General features: G+C 44.6%; 2 protein-coding genes and 1 pseudogene across 12 annotated transcripts in view; 1 reads left to right on the forward strand and 2 right to left on the reverse strand.

Annotated features, from left to right (window-relative positions):
* Positions 1-8,186, reverse strand: part of TESMIN (testis expressed metallothionein like protein) — a 41,817-nt gene extending 33,631 nt beyond the window's left edge. For 2 of the 6 annotated variants that reach the window (XM_061407263.1, XM_061407266.1), the window contains exons 1-3: positions 7,262-8,184; positions 6,126-6,638; positions 139-297 (exon numbers count right to left, since the gene is read on the reverse strand). In XM_061407263.1, the coding sequence (XP_061263247.1) occupies positions 139-297; positions 6,126-6,599 (633 nt within the window). In that variant the 5' untranslated portion in view covers positions 6,600-6,638; positions 7,262-8,184. Of the gene's footprint in view, positions 1-138; positions 298-6,125; positions 6,639-7,261 lie in introns of all 6 variants that reach the window. The other 4 variants (XM_061407264.1, XM_061407267.1, XM_061407262.1 and 1 more) reach the window with 3 other exon arrangements.
* On the forward strand, positions 7,394-11,974 carry LOC133241568 (cytochrome c oxidase subunit 7B, mitochondrial-like; annotated as a pseudogene).
* An 897-nt stretch (positions 11,975-12,871) lies between these two features.
* Positions 12,872-18,071, reverse strand: part of CPT1A (carnitine palmitoyltransferase 1A) — a 61,812-nt gene continuing 56,612 nt past the window's right edge. For 4 of the 6 annotated variants that reach the window (XM_061407255.1, XM_061407256.1, XM_061407261.1 and 1 more), the window contains 3 exons: positions 17,179-17,292; positions 16,753-16,845; positions 12,872-14,986 (listed from right to left, as the gene is read on the reverse strand). In XM_061407255.1, the coding sequence (XP_061263239.1) occupies positions 14,900-14,986; positions 16,753-16,845; positions 17,179-17,292 (294 nt within the window). In that variant the 3' untranslated portion in view covers positions 12,872-14,899. The other 2 variants (XM_061407258.1, XM_061407257.1) reach the window with 2 other exon arrangements.

The raw sequence follows: 18,071 nt of genomic DNA on the forward strand, positions 1-18,071 counted from the left end.
GACAATCAAAAATGCTGACTCGACAAGTAAACAGAATGCAAAGCAATGACTGAAAATATTTTACTGTTGACTTAGTAATGATAAGGGTCAAACATTTAACATCATGTTAGTCAGACACATTTTCTTTGGCATAATTACCATTGGGTTAGAGTCTTTCTTATGAGAGCAACCAGAGGCATCCTCTGCTCCTTGAGATGATGGGAACTTGCAACATGACTCCTGGGCCAGAGGATGTTGGAAGGTTGCTTCATCCAGATTGTTACTTGTGATAGAACCACCTGCTTCCTTGATTTCAACCTGAAAAAGTAAACGTTATCTTAGAAATCACATTGTGGACACTGCACTTTATTTACAGTTGCATAATATAGAAAATTCTTTGTAGAAGTTACATTTTTGAAGTAAAGAACATTCTTATGCTTAGCATCCTCTCTTCCTCACTATTAATTCATCCTCTGGGGCGACAAGTCATCTGACCATCCTGGCTGGGGATCGAGAACACCAGAGATCAGGACCATCTGCCCATGAGGTGTGGGGATGTGACTTCGATGTAACCCTCTTGCTGTTTGAAAAACATGGTGTGGGTAATCTGAGAAGATTCTGTGATTGGTCAGCTCCCCCTTGAGCTTCTAGACAACCCTCTACTACAAAAGAGCTGGCTGCCTCTTGGGAACTTCCTTAAAATCACCTAAAATGCTTCTCCTTAATCATCATTCTCAGAGCACGCTCATTAAATTGTATTAATGTTCTAGTCTGTTTTGCCTTTTCCTCAAGAAGCCAGACATCTTTGCTGATGTTTTAATGATATTATGTTGTAACTTGGAGCTTCCCAGGTGCCCTAGTGGTAAAGAATCCTCCTGCCAATATAAGAGACATAAGAGATCTGGGTTTCCCTGAGTCGGGAAGATCCCCTGGAGGTGGGCATGGCAACCCATTCCAGTATTCTTGCCTGGAGAATCCTATGGACAGGGGAGCCTGGCGGGCTACAGTCCATGGGGTAGCAAAGGGTGGCGGGACATGACTGAAGCAATTTAGCACACATGCACATAACTTACAATGTATTTATAGTAATGTTTATAATTAAATAGTAGAGCTTCCCTCACTGAATGGTAGAACGATAATTAACATGAAAACTATGAGGGTAGAGAATAACTGCCAGCTTTGTTTTTTAAGCTATCTTCTGCAACAACTCAGCGACACATCAGCAAAAGTACCAAAACTAGGGAGAAACATCAATGATGTCATTGAAAGTCAATGGAATTTAAAAAACTAAGTAGTTTCGATGCTTTAAAAAAAAATACCACTAAAGTGTTTCAAAAAAAAATTACCATTTAAAGTGTTTCAAAACTATAATTATATATCTATAGTATATGTATAGTATATATAAATATATTATAATGTATATAACATGTGTACACCCATGGCGGATTCATGTTGATGTATGGCAAAACCAATACAATATTGTAAAGTAGTTAGCCCTCAATTAAAATAAATAAATTTATATTAGAAATATATGATAATAGTATAATAAATATAAATATAATATATAAAGTATGTAATAAATATTATATAATATACTATATTAATATTAATTATATAATTCTAAATTGTTATATAATTATATATAATAATATAATTTTATTTTTATTAAATTATAAAATTTTTAAATTAAAATAATAAACTTTTAAATATATACATTATATATTATTATATATTATCTATAATATATAACTATTATATATTAAATATATATTATATATATGTTAGTTGAAGTCAGCTAGTTGACTATATATATAATATATATTATAGCATATATATTATATACTATAGATATAATATACATAATTATAATTATATATTTACATTCTTTATATATTATATATATCATTATATAATTATATATATACATACAATTATATATTTATAATTTCTATATATATTTATATATATTTATGTTCACACATATAACATATATATATAATTAATATATAATTTATATTATATAATAATTTATATTATAAATTATATAAATATATATATAAATATATATAAACATATATAAATATATATTATGTATGATTATATATTATATATAATTATAAAGTTAAGATGTAATTTTATATATTGATTATATATAATATATATTATATAATATATATAATAAAATGTAATATATACTAATTTAATTATATTAATATATATTGTTATATTAATATATTATTATATATTTTTAAAGTGCTTCTTTAAAATGTGATATGTAAGGAGATCAGGAAATAGCAGTCAACCCACAATTTATATGGTCTCTCCCCCTCCTTAACCTCCACCTGCACAGACTGCCTGTTAGAGAGCACAGGTGAATTTTCCCAAAGGCCAGGAGGCAGATCATAAAGTCCTTCAAAGAAGATGGTGATTCTGAGGTAACATTCTGAAGACCTTCTGTAAAATCACAACAGAGACAACTATCTTTCCAAGTGTGGGTCTGACTCAGACTTGAAGATCATCTAAGTTAAAATCTGGGATCCAAACAATTAATTATTTTCATGGACTGGCAAATCCCCTAGCACAGCAGACTAGTATCTAGGTAGAAATTTTTTTTAAGATACAGGAAAGTTTAGCAATATTTCAAGTTATAACTTTTTTTAGACATTTCAAATTTTACAGAAATGTAGAATTTTTCAATTTTCTCTGCTTTCTGCTTTGGGGAATTTGTCATGTACATGTCATCAAAGTTTAGATTTTGGTTTTTAGGGAAGAATAATTTTATTTTTTAAATGATCAAGGCTTAGATTTAACTTGCTGTTGCTGCTGCTGCTAAGTTGCTTCAGTCGTGTCTGACTGTGTGTGACCCCAGAGACGGCAGCCCACCAGGCTCCCCTGTCCCTGGGATTCTCCAGGCAAGAACACTGGAGTGGGTTGCCATTTCCTTTTCCAATGCATCAAAGTGAAAAGTGAAAGTGAAGTCACTGAGTTGTGTCTGACTCCTAGTGACCCCATGGACTGCAGCCCACCAGGCTCCTCCATCCATTTGATTTGCCAGGCAAGAGTACTGGAGTGGGGTGCCCTTGCCTTCTCCAGATTTAACTTATTTCCCTGTAATGAACAGATACTTAATAGTAAATACATCAGTTCCTCAATCCCATGCAACTGATACTTGGACTACTTATAGTATAGTAAAACCCTATTTTTACAGAATAAACAGAGGTCAATATGTGGAAATGAATTTCTAGAAAAAGGAAATTAGCAACTGACCCTGAATATTTACTGAAAAATAATTCCATTCTGTTTAAATGATAAACATGTTTGTGCTAAATCTTTTTCATTTTATTAATAAATTTGGACTGTCAGAATCATGTGACTCAGATGGTAAAGAATTTGCCTTCAATGTGGGAGACCTGGGTTTGATGCCTGGGTTGGGAAGATCCCCTGGAGAAGGGCATGGCAACCCACTCCAGTATTTTTGCCTGGAGAATCCCATGGACAGAGGAGCCTGGTGGGCTACAGTCCAAGGGATGGCAAAGAGTCAGACATGACTGAGCGACTAACACTTGGAATTTGTCAATAAAATTAAAAAAAAAAAAAAGAAATATCATCCAAGTAGTCCCTCCTTTATTTTGCTAAAGTTGAGTTACATTAAAAGAGAATTTACCATTTTAATGAGCTAATTCCCTTCCCGTTCTGGTGAACACTGAGTCCACTGGGCACAGGAAGGGAACTGCACTTGGACCAACAGGCAAAGGTGCTGGGACACAAGTTTGGCCTGGTAGCAAGATGGAATGTCCGACACTTCAAGCCATCTCAAAAAGATTCCGAGAAAGACCTCTGCGCTGACTGAAGTCTGGAGGAACAAGATGTGCTCTCTGGTTTCTCCAGGCCTCAGCCTCTCTTCCCCAACTTTCCTGTGCACTAAGGAGCAGAAAACAGGAATCTAAGCTCCTGCTGCTACGGTTTACGATATACAAAGTCAGGTTCCAGCCATCTTAATACCAACCCAAAAATGTTCCACACAGGCTTAATTTATAACTTACTAAAATTAGTGGTTGAGTAATCTAATTTTCCAAACTAGATCCTTTTGGGGGGCCAGTACACATTTCCTTGGAAATCCTTTTCTTCCTTTAAAAATTGATTTTTTAGTTTCAGCAAAAATAAAACAGAAAATGGGAATTCCCTGGTGGTCCAGTGGTTAGGACTTTGTGCTTTCACCACCCAAAGCCCAGGTTCAAAGTAAATAAATAAGAACAAAGCAGAAAATTACTAGTGGTTATCCACAGCAAAATAGGGTAGCTGGCTGACAATTAGCATGAATTCATATAGACTCTGATTTATATTACATACACTTGAGGAACAGCTACTTACTAACAGAGGGAAGCTCTAACACCGTGATTTCACAGCTCACCAAACACAAGTACTAACTGTAAGTCCTACCTAGCAGCGAGTCCTAGCTGTGGAAAATTCTTAAAGAGATGGGAATACCAAACCACCTTACCTGCCTCCTGAGAAATCTGTACGTAAGTCAAGAAGCAACAGAACTGGACATGGAACAAAAGACTGGTTCCAAATTGGGAAAGGAGTATGTCAAGGCTGTATATTGTCACCCTGCTTATTTAACTTATATGTTGTATCATGCTAGATGCTGGGCTGGATGAAGCACAAGCTGGGATCAAGACTGCCAGGAGAGATATCAATAACCTCAGATACAGAGATGACACTACCCTTATAGCAGAAAGCAAAGAACTAAAAAGCCTCTTGGTGAAAGTGAAAGAGGAGAGTGAAAGAGCTGGCTTAAGCTCAACATTCAGAAAGCTAAGATCATGGCATTCAGTCCCGTCATTTCAAGGCAAATAGGTGGGGAAACAATGGAAACAGTGAGAGACTGTTGTTTTGGCTCCAAAATCACTGCAGATGGTGACTGCAGCCATGAAATCAAAAGACGTTTGCTCCTTGGAAGAAAAGCTATGACCAACCTAGACAGCATATTAAAAAGCAAAGACGTTACTTTGCCAACAAAGGTCCATCTAGTCAAAGCCATGGTTTTTCCAGTAGTCATGTACAGATGTGAGAGTTGGACTATAAAGAAAGCTCAGTGCCGAAGAATTGATGGTTTTGAGCCATGGTGTTGGAGAAGACTCTTGAGAGTCCCTTGGACTGCAAGGAGATCCAACCAATCCATCCTATATTCATTGGAAGGACTGATGCTGAAACTCCAATACTTTGGCCACCTGATGCGAAGAACTGACTCACTGGAAAAGACCCTGATGCTGGGAAATATTGAAGACCAGAGGAGAAGGGGATGACAACGGATGAGATGGTTGGATTACATCACCAACTTGATGGACATGAGTTTGAGCAAGGTCCAGGAGTTGGTGATGGACAGGGAAGCCTGGCATGCTGCAGTTCACGGGATTGCAAAGAGCCAGACATGACTGACTGATCTGAGCTATGAATTAGAACCCTTATAAATCTAAAGGGGAAAATATGTAAAAGGCCAGTGCATGAAAACTCACTGCACTTGTTTTCACAGACACTAGGGCTTCTTTCCTAAAGCTGCTTTTAAAACTTTGTAGGGACTTCCCTGGTGATCCAGTGGTTAGGCCTCCCACTTCCATAGCAAGGGGCACAATTTGATCCCTGCCTGCAGAACTAAAAAAAAAAAAAAAAAATTCTAGTTGCTTCCCTTCTCTTTTGTTTTTTAATCCCTGCTGGGTCAGGCCATGTATTTTTTGTTTTTTAAATATTTATTTGGCTGCACGAGTTCTTAGTTGATGCACATGGTATCTTCGATCTTCCTTGCAGAATGTGGGATCTTGGAATCTTTAGTTGTGGCATGTGGGATCTAGTTCCCTGGCCAACGATTGAACCAAGGTCCCCTGGATTGAGAGTGTGAAGTCTTAGCCACTGGACCACCAGGGAAGTCCCTGAGTCAGGCCAGATCTTATCTAGGGATGAAGGACCTAATTCACCATCAGCGAGGATGCTTGGCTGGCTGATGCATCTCGCTTCAGCAAGGGATGCGCCTTGTTGGGCATGGTGAGTCCAACAGTGATGCTACTGACACAGGAAAAATCGAGGTAAAAGTCCTCCCTCTCTATTGGGGAAGAGGAGCAGGGGGAGCTGTGCGATGCGGATCTTACTGGAATCACGCGGACACCGGGGTGGGCGGCTCCGTCCCTGGCCCAGGCGCCCAGGGGCACGACGGCAGAGCTCCTGTGCGGGGTGAGCAGGGAGGACAGGAAGTGGACGTTGTAGGCCTGCGGCTGCGGGGCAGAGAGAACGGTGTCTTCCAGGGGGTTGAGCTCTGGGAGGTTCGGGTACTCCCCCAGGAGTCCCTCGTCTTCGTTCTCATCCACCAGCAGCTCCACTTTGACCTTGCTCTGGCAGTCCCCGCCGAGCGCGGGGTTGAACGCGTGCAGCAGGGGCTCTTTGGGATCCGCTGGGCCCAGGTACGCATCCTTGAAGACGTGAAAATCGTCTTCCTCGTGCTTTATCGCCACTGGAGTTTTCAGGGGAAGGTTTTCAGGAACAAACTGACTCTCGGCACTGAAGAGGTCTGTCACCATCTCGTCTTCGGGGCTGGACATGCTGCCCAGCAGAGGGGCGTCTTCCATGGCCACTGGGGGCGTCGAGGCCCGGGCATCGCCCCGCACCTGCAACCACGCGGCCCGGTCAGCGGCGGCCCCCAGAGGGCCCTGCAGCCATTCCGGGGGGCCCGCGGCTCCTAGGATCTGATGCGATCGCCCGCCACTCCCAGGGTCTGGTCTGGGGGTACCGCCGCCCCCGGAATCTGACCGGGGGCCCCGACGCCCCCAAGATCTGATTCGGAGGGCCCGCCGCTCCCAGGGGCTGACAAGGAAAGGGTCTTGCGGGATGACACGGGGAAGGGTCCCGCCGTTCCGGAGGGACCGACGGGGTCGCGGCCCGCCGCTCCCAGGGACTGGCCTGGGGGTGCCACCGTCCCAGGCGAGGACGACCGGAGAAGGGCTCCCTGCTGGCCCGACGGGCTGACAGGAGCGGTGTCCCGTCGTTCTCAGAGGAATGACGGAGGCAGGGTCCCGCCGTTCCCCAAGGGGCTGACTTGGAGGTCCCGCCGTCCCCGACAGGGACGAAAGGAGAGGGGGGGTCCCTCCGCCCCCTCGAGGCTGACTCGGGGCCCACGGTCCCCCTCCCGTCTGCAAGCCCGAGGCCGGGCCCGGGACCGCGGGGACCGCGGGGAAAGCCGGCGTGTCAGGCGCTGGAGAGGTTCCCCGTCAGGTCTCCTCAGACGACGTACCTGGGCCCGCGGGAGCTGTCAGAGCACCTAGCGCAAATGTGGGGGCGAGGCGGGGCCAGCCGTTGGGTTGGCCGTTGGGAGGAGGCGTGGCCAGGGGGCAGGGCGGGGCTCGCGGCGATGGGCGTGGCAGGGGCGGAACACGTGGCCTAGGTGGTGAGAGGGTGGGACGCGTTGGGGGTGAGGTGTGAAGGCCGGGAGCGGAAGTGAGTGGGGCGGGGCCGATCAGTGGGAGGGAATAAGCCAGAACTGTGGAAGGGCATGTGGAGGGCTGGAGGGTGGTGTTGGGCTGGGGCCCGGGACCTGCCAGTTGAGGTAGACAGGGCGGGACACTACCGGGACCAGCAGCTCTTGGCTCAGGTGGGGAAACTGAGGCCAGTCCGAGGCAGTGACTTCAGACCCCTAGACTTCACCACATACGTTTCCGCCCGGCCACAGAACACCGCAAGTGGGTGGAAGGCCAGGGGTCCGCACAGGCAGGTAGGTTCCCAGCCCAGCGTGCACTTGAGGTCCGTGGTGCTGGAGCTCGATGAAGACTAGGCGTTCCTTGTCGACATAAGCGACCCAACGCTGATGATGTTCTGGGGAAGAGGGAGGTGGTCAAGACCTAGAACTAACACACACAACCACATTAACACAACGCAAACTTAGGGTGGGTGGTGAGCTAAACACACCTTCTTCATCAAGAAAGGAGGTGGGGAGGGGTGGGAGATGAGGAGAAAGGAGAGGGGGGGATATATGCAGAGAGTAACATGGAAACATACATGACCATATGTAAAATCAGCTCAGTTCAGTGGCTCAGTCATGTCCGACTCTTTGCGACCCCATGAATCGTGGCACGCCAGGCCTCCCTGTCCATCACCAACTCCCAGAGTTTGCTCAAACTCGTGTCCAAAGAGTCGGTAATGCCATCCAGCCATCTCATCCTCTGTCATCCCCTTCTCCTCCTGCCCCCTTCTCCTCCTGCCCCCAGTCCCTGCCAGCATCAGAGTCTTTTCCAATGAGTCAACTCTTCACATAAGGTGGCCAAAGTATTGGAGTTTCAGCTTTAGCATCATTCCTTCCAAAGAACACCCAGGACTGATCTCCTTTAGGATGGACTGGTTGGATCTCCTTGCAGTCCAAGGGACTCTCAAGAGTCTTCTCCAGCACCACAGTTCAAAAGCATCAAATTCTTCAGCACTCAGCTTTCTTCACAGTCCAACTCTCACATCCATACATGACCACAGGAAAAACCATAGCCTTGACAAGACGGACCTTTGTTGGCAAAGTAATGTCTCTGCTTTTGAATATGCTATCTAGGTTGGTCATAACTTTCCTTCCAAGGAGTAAGCATCTTTTAATTTCATGGCTGCAATCACCATCTGCAGTGATTTTGGAGCCCCCCAAAATAAAGTCTAACACTGTTTCCACTGTTTCCCCATCTATTTCCCATGAAGTGATGGGACCGGATGCCATGATCTTTGTTTTCTGAATGTTGAGCTTTAAGCCAACTTTTTCACTCTCCTCTTTCAATCAACAAGCTTTTTAGTTCCTCTTCATTTTCTGCCAAAAGGGTGGTGTCATGTGCATATCTGAGGTTATTGATATTTCTCCTGGCAATCTTAATTATAGCTTGTGCTTCCTCCAGCCCAGCGTTTTCATGATGTAATCAGCAAATAAGTTAAATAAGCAGGGTGACAATATACAGCCTTGACATACTCCTTTTCCTACTTGGAACCAGTCTGTTGTTGCATGTCCAGTTCTAACTGCTGCTTCTTGACCTGCATATAGGTTTCTCAAGAGGCAGGTCAGGTGGTCTGGTATTCCCATGTCTTTCAGAATTTTCCACAGTTTATTGTGATCCACACAGTCAAAGGCTTTGGCATAGTCAATAAAGCAGAAATTGATGTTTTTCTGGAACTCTCTTGCTTTTTCCATGATCCAGCGGATGTTGGCAATTTGATCTCTGGTTCCTCTGCCTTTTCTAAAACCAGCTTGAACATCTGGAAGTTCACCGTTCACATATTGCTGAAGCCTGGCTTGGAGAATTTTCAGCATTACTTTACTACTGTGTGAGATGAGTGCAGTTGTGCGGTAATTTGAGCATTCTTTGGCCTTGCCTTTCTTTGGGATTGGAATGAAAACTGACCTTTTCCAGTCCTGTGGCTACTGCTGAGTTTTCCAAATTTGCTGGCATATTGAGTGCAGCACTTTCACAGCATCATCTTTCAGGATTTGAAATAGCTCCACTGGAATTCCATCACCTCCACTAGCTTTGTTCGTAGTGATGCTTTCTAAGGCCCATTTGACTTCACATTCCAGGATGTCTGGCTCTAGGTGAGTGATCACACCATCATGATTATCTTGGTCATGAAGATCTTTTTTGTACAGTTCTTCTGTGTATTCTTGCCACCTATTCTTAATATCTTCTGCTTCTGTTAGGTCCATACCATTTCTATCCTTTATCAAGCCCATCTTTGCATGAAATGTTCCCTTGGTATCTCTAATTTTCTTGAAGAGATCTCTAGTCTTTCCCATTCTATTGTTTTCCTCTATTTCTTTGCATTGATTGCTGAGGAAGGCTTTCTTATCTTTCCTTGCTATTCTTTGGAACTCTGCATTCAAATGCAAATATCTTTCCTTTTCTCCTTTGCTTTTCGGTTCTCTTCTTTCCACAGCTATTTGTAAGGCCTCCTCAGACAGCCATTTTGCTTTTTTGCATTTCTTTTCCATGGGGATGGTCTTGATCCCTGTCTCCTGTACAATGTCAAGAACCTCATTCCATAGTTCATCAAGCACTCTATCAGATCTAGTCCCTTAAATCTATTTCTCACTTCCACTGTATAATCATAAGGGATTTGATTTAGGTCATACCTGAATGGTCTAGTGGTTTTCCCTACTTTCTTCAATTTAAGTCTGAATTTGGCAATAAGGAGCTCATAATCTGAGCCACAGTCAGCTTCTGGTCTTGTTTTTGCTGACTGTCTAGAGCTTCTCCATCTTTGGCTGCAAAGAATATAATCAATCTGATTTCGGTGTTGGCCATCTGGTGATGTCCATGTGTAGAGTCTTCTGTGTTGTTGGAAGACGGTGTTTGTTATGACCAGTGCATTTTCTTGGCAAAACTCTATTAGTCTTTGCCCTGCTTCATTCCGTACTCCAAGGTCAAATTTGCCTGTTACTCCAGGTGTTTCTTGACTTCCTACTTTTACATTCCAGTCCCCTATAATGAAAAGGACATCTTTTTTGGGTGTTAGTTCTAAAAGGTCTTGTAGGTCTTCATAGAACCGTTCAAATTCAGCTTCTTCAGCATTACTGGTTGGGGCATAGGCTTGGATTACTGTGATATTGAATGGCTTGCCTTGGAAACGAACAGAGATCATTCTGTCATTTTTGAGATTGCATCCAAGTACTGTATTTTGGACTCTTTTGTTGACCATGATGGCTACTCCATTTCTTCTAAGGGATTCCTGTCCACAATAGTAGATATAATGGTCATCTGAGTTAAATTCACCCATTCCAGTCCATTTTAGTTCGCTGATTCCCAGAATGTCGACATTCACTCTTGCCATCTCCTGTTTGACCACTTCCAATTTGCCTTGATTCATGGACCTACGGAGAAGGCAATGGCACCCCACTCCAGTACTCTTGCCTGGAAAATACCATGGATGGAGGAGCCTGGAAGGCTGCAGTCCATGGGGTTGCTGAGGGTAGGACACGACTGAGTGACTTCACTTTCACTTTTCACTTTCATGCATTGGAGAAGGAAATGGCAACCCACTCCAGTGTTCTTGCCTGGAGAAAACCAGGGACAGGAGAGCCTGGTGGGCTGCTGTCTATGGGGTCACACAGAGTTGGACACGACTGAAGTGATTTAGCAGCTTAGCATGGATCTAACATTCCAGGTTCCTATGCAATATTGCTCTTTACAACATCGGACCTTGCTTCTATCACCAGTCACATCCACAACTGGGTATTGTTTTTGCTTTGGCTCCATCCCTTCATTCTTTCTGGAGTTATTTCTCCACTGATCTCCAGTAGCATATTGGGCACCTACCGACCTGGGGAGTTCCTCTTTCAGTGTCCTATCATTTTGCCTTTTCAAATAGCCAATGGGAATTTGCTGTAGGACTCAGGGAACTCAAACCAGGGCTGGGTAACAACCTAGTGGGTGGGATAGGGAGGGATGTCCAAGTGGGAGGGGATGTGGGCAAACCGATGGCTGATTCATGTTGATGTCTGGCAGAATTGCGCTTTATACAATACCATGAAGCAATTATCCTTCAATTAAAAATAAATTTATTTTGTTTTTCAGGACTCTGCCAGGGAATTTCTCTGACGAGGAATTGCTACAGGCCAGCAGCTATGGTTGCCTCCCTCTTGTGTTCAACCTCAGGATGTTTCCCTTGGCCAAAAATGCACTAAGTCGTCTCAGGGTTCAAAGCATTCAGCAAGCAGTGGCAAGGCAGATCCACCAGAAGCGGGCACCTGGTTTCCATGACAAGTATGATAATATGCTGTATTAGCTAGTACAGCCACTGTCTGTATATATGGCAACACAAATCGGAATAGAGTGGAACCCGTCACCTCTTGGCAGAGTCACCCCAACGGAATGGAGCGAACAGTAATCACCCTAGCTGGTTTAATGCTGAATTGTTTCAAAATCAACGCATAATTGATGCCAAGTAAAAGTACTGCGTATCCATTAAAATATGGCTTGTTTAAAGAAATAACGTATACTTGAAACCTTCAAAAAAAGTGAGTAAATTTAAAAATAATAATAATATAAAAAAAGGTGAAAGCTTGTCCTTTAGGCCTCAGTTCTAAATCAGCATCCTTCACAAGCCAGGTATTCTCACCACCCACCCACCCACACACACACACACACACACACATACACACACGTCTAGGAACCCTGAAGACCCTAGGGTTGTCTTGTTCTTGACTTCCTCCCACTGGGATGTTTTTTTAACTGGAGTACAGCTGCTTTCCAATGCTGTGTTAGTTTCTGCCGTACAGTGCGAGTGAGTCAGCTGCTTGCACACACACGCCCCCTTCCTCCTGGACCTCCCTCCCACCCCCACCCCACCTGCTCTAGGTCGTCAGAGCACCCAGCTGAGCTCCCTGCACTCTCCGGCAGGTTTTACACGTGGCAGTGCGCATGCCCATCCCAGTCTAATGCATCCCACCTCCCACCCCATGTCCACATGTCCCTTCTCTGCGTCTGTGTCTATTTCTGCACTGCAGGCAAGTTCGTCTGTACCATTTCCCATGACAGCCAGAACCTGGTGGGGTTCCCGCTGTATTCCCAGTGCCTAGAACAGAGCTTAGCATACAGGAGGTGCTCAAGAAGAGCCTTGGAGAAAATGGAAATTCACTGACTGAGCACCTACTCGCTATGTGTCAGCGCTGTAGCAGGCCCCGAGGCACGGGAGAAGATGGAAAACGAACACAGAGCGAAACCCACAGCCCTTCTTAGCAGTAGCCCTTCTCCAACAGAGGTGTGAACCTAGTGAGGTCCACTCTGCCCAACCCGAGGCCTTCTCTGCATATCTTGGCCGGTCACCTTTGTCCCAAGTGCCTGACCTTTAGCCTCCTTATCAGTATAACAAAAGAGACAGAAAGCAGCCCTGTGGTTAATGTTTTTATTAATGGTAACATTCATACTGCGTATCTAAGATTTACATCCAAAAGGGCACCTTATATTTACATGCAATGGCCAGTCCAACATAACAAATTCAGACCACAGCTCTGTTAAGACTATGGCTTGTTCCAAATTAAATTAAATACATGAATACTCTTAACTTCCTGCTTTCAACATGTACAGTACAAACCCAGTCTTCTTCCTTTTAAGGAATATAAAATTGCATTGATGACTGCATGGATTAGTGAAAATTACATTTGAAATATTTAAAACCTGAGAGACAAGCCCAAATAGGTTTGAGTGCTAACATGTCTGCTCTCGAATTCACCCGTGAATCATAATACAGACTGGTCAGTGGTCAACAGTGCATGATTTGGGGGCCCTGGCTTCAACTGGAAGCCACGCCTGGCTGAGTCAGGGGGGCTCCCGTATCCCCCGACGCCCCCCTGACTACATACCACAGATGAACAGGATCTTTTGTTGCTATGGTGGTTAGATGTCCTTTTTTGCTTTTTTGTCTGTTCCCATTTCTGCTTGCTTTTAACAGAAAGAGTCTTTGGCCCATTTAGGGGGGTTTACATCACAACATGTACACGAATAAAATATGCACGTGCCCTGTGGCCAGTGCCTTGCCCCTGCCCCATCGGTTCAGCCTCATCACCAAATCACTGGAATACAGGACTCTTAGAGACATGAGCCCCACCAGAACAGAGTGCTCAGAAAAATAAATACATGATTTTAAAAATGGACAGCTAAGCCTGTCATGACAGCCCAGAGGCAGTGGGTCTATTTCACTCCATGATTCTTTCTTTTTGCATTAAATACTGAAGACAATGCAGCGCGTCATCACTTTTTGGTCAATCACTCTTTCGAGCAAGGCACACGCATCGGAAGGGTAGGCTGTGTTAAACTCGGCACCCGTCACCTGCGACATTCTCGGAGGTCGCCGAGATGACCCATCTCCCTCTGTCTCCCTGGAGACGGGAGTGGGTCTCCTCTCTCAGCAGGTGGGACGGCCAGCCCTGACTGCCTGAGGTTCGCTCTTCTCAAGTTTGTTCCTTTCTCAGTGGCCACTGTCCTGTTATCCCTGCTGGCAGGCTGGGTAAGCAGGAATCCGGAAGCATCTACCATGTGTGTTATCCAGACACGCTATCTTCAACCATCACATGCCTTGCTCCCCATTTCTGACACGCGCCCACATCTTTTTTCATAGCTTAACAATGAAGCTTGAGGAAGGCAGTCTGATGGAAGGGAATCCGGCTCACAGCTGCCCTTGTAAGGGGACTGGTCCCTCTGGGACATGGGGACATGACAGGAAAATCCCTACACAGGGATATCCACCCAGGAAATTGAGACGGGAGTGAGACACCCACAATTCCACCCAAAGACTTAAAATAAATCTCTTGCGTGGCCTCCCTTACGCTTAGGGCCTTCTGTTTTAAGGCACCGGGTTTTGAAGACTTCAAACACGGAGAGGCAAAAGCAGATGACCGGACTAGACAGTGAGAGTGACCACAGACAGAACAGATTCCAAATCACAAAGCTTGTCTTGGTTAGTGCGTTGCATGTGCGTCGGCTATTAACTGCTAATATCTGCAACTTAAAAGAGGCTTTTCTCTTGGAAGGAAACAAATGTTTACACTGCTCTGATAAAATTAAATGCCCGTAAGTACCAGGTGTCCAGTGGCAGCCAAGGAAGCATGCCGGTCTGGTTCCAGCGAGTATGAAGCCACAACCCCACTCATTCCAAAAATCGCTTGTCCCTTAAGGAATGTAAGGTGATGGGAAGACTTTAGGGGGGACTTCATCCAATGTCCCCCAGGTTAGGAGCTGCTTAGAAGGAGTAGGGTTATACTTCACGGCGTGGAGCCTGCTGTCCTAGAAAAGCAAAAACACCAAACCTTCGCTGGAAGGAAACAAATTTTCATCCTGAAATACAGTCAGGATACAGAGCTATTTTTCATTTGGTTTTTCATCAGAAGAACTTCTTTTCCTTCCCAGAAGTGCTAAGAGATTTACTTTTTGGAATTGGGGCTGAACCCGAACAAACTGATGATGTCGGTCATTGCTTCTCTCAGGTTCTTCCCGAAGCGATGCGAATCCTTTCATTTAAAAACAAACAAACAAAAAGAAACTTTATAACGTGGGATTTTTCACATTTTAAACCTTTTCACTTGTAATCTGACTCAAAGAACTAACATTCTTTTTTGCCAGTTCTCTAAGCTTTGACTCAGTGAATCATTAAGTTACAGAGTCTGATGAGATGTTAAGGGTTCATAACGATAACAGCTTACAAAAAAAAAAAAAAAAAGATAACAGCTTACGTGTTTGTGTGGCTGTGTTTGTTTTTCTTTTCCACACAGAGCAAATATAAGTCCCCCCTTCCCAGGATGGGAAGTTCTATGCCTCTGCTAATTGTCACACACCTTTTGAAGTTTCCATTAGCTTCCAACACCTTATCTTTCATAGTGAAACAGCTTTAGTAGTTATTTTTAAAATTTAATTCTTATTTTATATTGGAGTACAGTTGTTTTATAATATTGTGTTAACTTCAAGTGTACAGCAAAGTGATTCAGTTATACATATACATATATACCCATTCTTCTCCAGATTCTTTTCTATATGGGTTATTATAAAGTACTGAGTAGAGTTCCCTGTGCTATACAGTAGGTCCTTGTTGACTACCTATTTAATATACAATAGTGTGTATCTGTTAATCCCAAACCCCTAATCTATCCTTCCCCACTCCCTTCCCCCTTTGGTAACCATAAATTTGTTTTCTATGTCTGTGAGTCTACTTCTGTTTTATAAATAAGTCCATTTGTATCGTTTTATTTCTACATATAACCAGTAACCATATGATATTTGCCTTTCTCTGACTTACTTCATCCGGGACAGTAATCTCTAGGTCCATCCATGTCGCTGCAAGTGGCATTATCTCATTATTTTTATGGTTGAGTGATTGTCTAGTGTATGTATGTATATGTGTGTGTGTGTGTGTGTGTGTATGTATATCACCTCTTTATCCATTCATCAGTTGATAAACATTCAGGTTGCTTCCATGTCTTGGCTACTATAGACAGTGCTGCTATGAGCACTGGGATGCCTGGTACCTTTTTTCCCTAATGTCAATGCATTACATAAAACACAATAAGCGAGTGAATTCCGAATGTCTCTGTTAAAGGTGATCCTGGTGCTGACTGCCAGGCGACGTACAACGTGGGAAGGTGAGAATATAAGTACGGATTAAATGCGCCGTGCTAGGAAGGAGGTCACGGGTTCCACTTGGAGATCACCGCAGACCGCTGCTGCATTACGTGTGTGAGTTACTTAGCTCATGCACACAGATCTCAAGTCTGTCCTTCAACGCTTCGTGCAAGGAAGTGACTTTGCTAAGTCACTTCAGTCGTGTCTGACTCTGCGACCCCATGGACTGTGGCCCGCCAGGCTCCTCTGTCCATGGGATTCTCCAGGCAAGAACACTGGAGTGGGTTGCCATTTCCTTCTCCAGGGGATCTTCCCCACCCAGAGATCTAATCAACGCCTCTTAGGTCTCCTGCATTGGCAGGCGGCTTCCTTACCACTAGCCCCACTGTAGGAAGCCAAGCATTCAATGTTACAGAGTCTAAAAGTTGTGGCAGCACTCCAACTTAGTAGGGCTACCAGCAAAGATGAAGACTTTCAACCAAATACGATGAATCCCTTTAAAACTATTAAAATCCTTGTTTTGAAAACATCCCAACCAAGGAAGAATGCATAACTGAATTGAAATTTTCTGTTAAATCAGGGATGTGCCCCCCACCCAAATCCCTTCAAAAGAAAATAGTACAAATACTCCATCCTGGGAAGGGGGGACTTTTGTACTTACCGTCTCAGGACAGGAGAACTTGGAGGATATATGGAAATTGATGAGGTCCTCACCGACGAGAATGTACGACACCCCATAGCCGTCATCAGCAACCTATAGAAAAGCACATTCAAACTGAACTTGGGGGGAATTCCTTGGCGGCCCAGTGCTTAGGGCTTCGTACCTCCACTGCAGGGGACATGGGTTCAATCCCTGGTCGGGGAACTAAGATCCCACATACCATGTGGCATGGTGAGAGAATGAATCAACAGAACCGTGGAAATGAGGCCACGGGAAAAGGGGATTTCGAACCTTTAATGAGAATGCCATTCATACTGGCACGAATAGCCAGTAGGAGCACCTTCAGGGCGGGGTGCTTAGAGCTGAGACAGGCCCGTCCTGCCCCGGTGCTTGCTGCTCTGTGAACTCAGACGCCCGGCCACTTACCGGCCCGAAGCCCCCTCCGCACGACACGTAGTCTGGATTCCTATCCAAATTGAACAGTTCCACCTGCTGTGGAGGGGTCTGGCTGGTGGATAATCTCCAAGGCTCAGCTAAGACCTGGGGAGTTAAACAAGGTGACGTTCTAATGACACTTCCCAGCTCCATCCTCTTCTGTCCCCAAGGAGCCCAGGAGATGAGGAAAGGCTTGCTTGGTGTTTGGACTGTTTCAGACACCAGAAGGCTATGTCCCTGGGGGCCTTGCTGGCTCTGGGGGCAGGGGTTCTTCGGAGAGGGATGGAGCAGGTGAGGATACCCAGACTAGAGAGGCAAACACTGGCTGACGGGTCTTGGGCAGAAAAGGTGGCGGATACACGGAGTAAGATTTGGAAGGGAGCAGCTGTGTGCTGAGCAGACTGGTATCAGCTCTCCTAAGCTGAGGGTCAAACTTCCAGGAATTTTCCAAGGTGCCTGTTAAACACAGCCACCGTTAAAAAGTTACATTTTATAAACATAAAAGTAAAACAACTATATTAAAAATGAAAGAAGTAAATACTCAAGAGCTCAAGACTTCCCTGGCTATGCAGTCCCTGGGCTCCCACTGCAGGAAGCACAGGTTTCAATTCCTGGTCAGAGCACTAGATCCCACATGCTCTGCAGGGTGGTCAAAAAAAAAAAAAAACACAACCACCTCAGAGCTCATCAGTTCAGTTGATCAGTCGTGTCCGACTCTGCAACTCCATGAATAGCAGCATGCCAGACCTTCCTGTCTACCAGCTCCTGAGCTTACTCAAACTCATGTCCATTGAATTGGTGATGCCATCCAACCATCTCATCCTCTGTTGTCCCCTTCTCCTCCTGCCTTCAATCATTCTCAGCATCAGGGTCTTTTCAAATGA

This window comes from Bos javanicus, chromosome 29 (assembly GCF_032452875.1).
Source record: "Bos javanicus breed banteng chromosome 29, ARS-OSU_banteng_1.0, whole genome shotgun sequence".
Classification (NCBI taxonomy): Eukaryota; Metazoa; Chordata; class Mammalia; order Artiodactyla; family Bovidae; genus Bos; species Bos javanicus.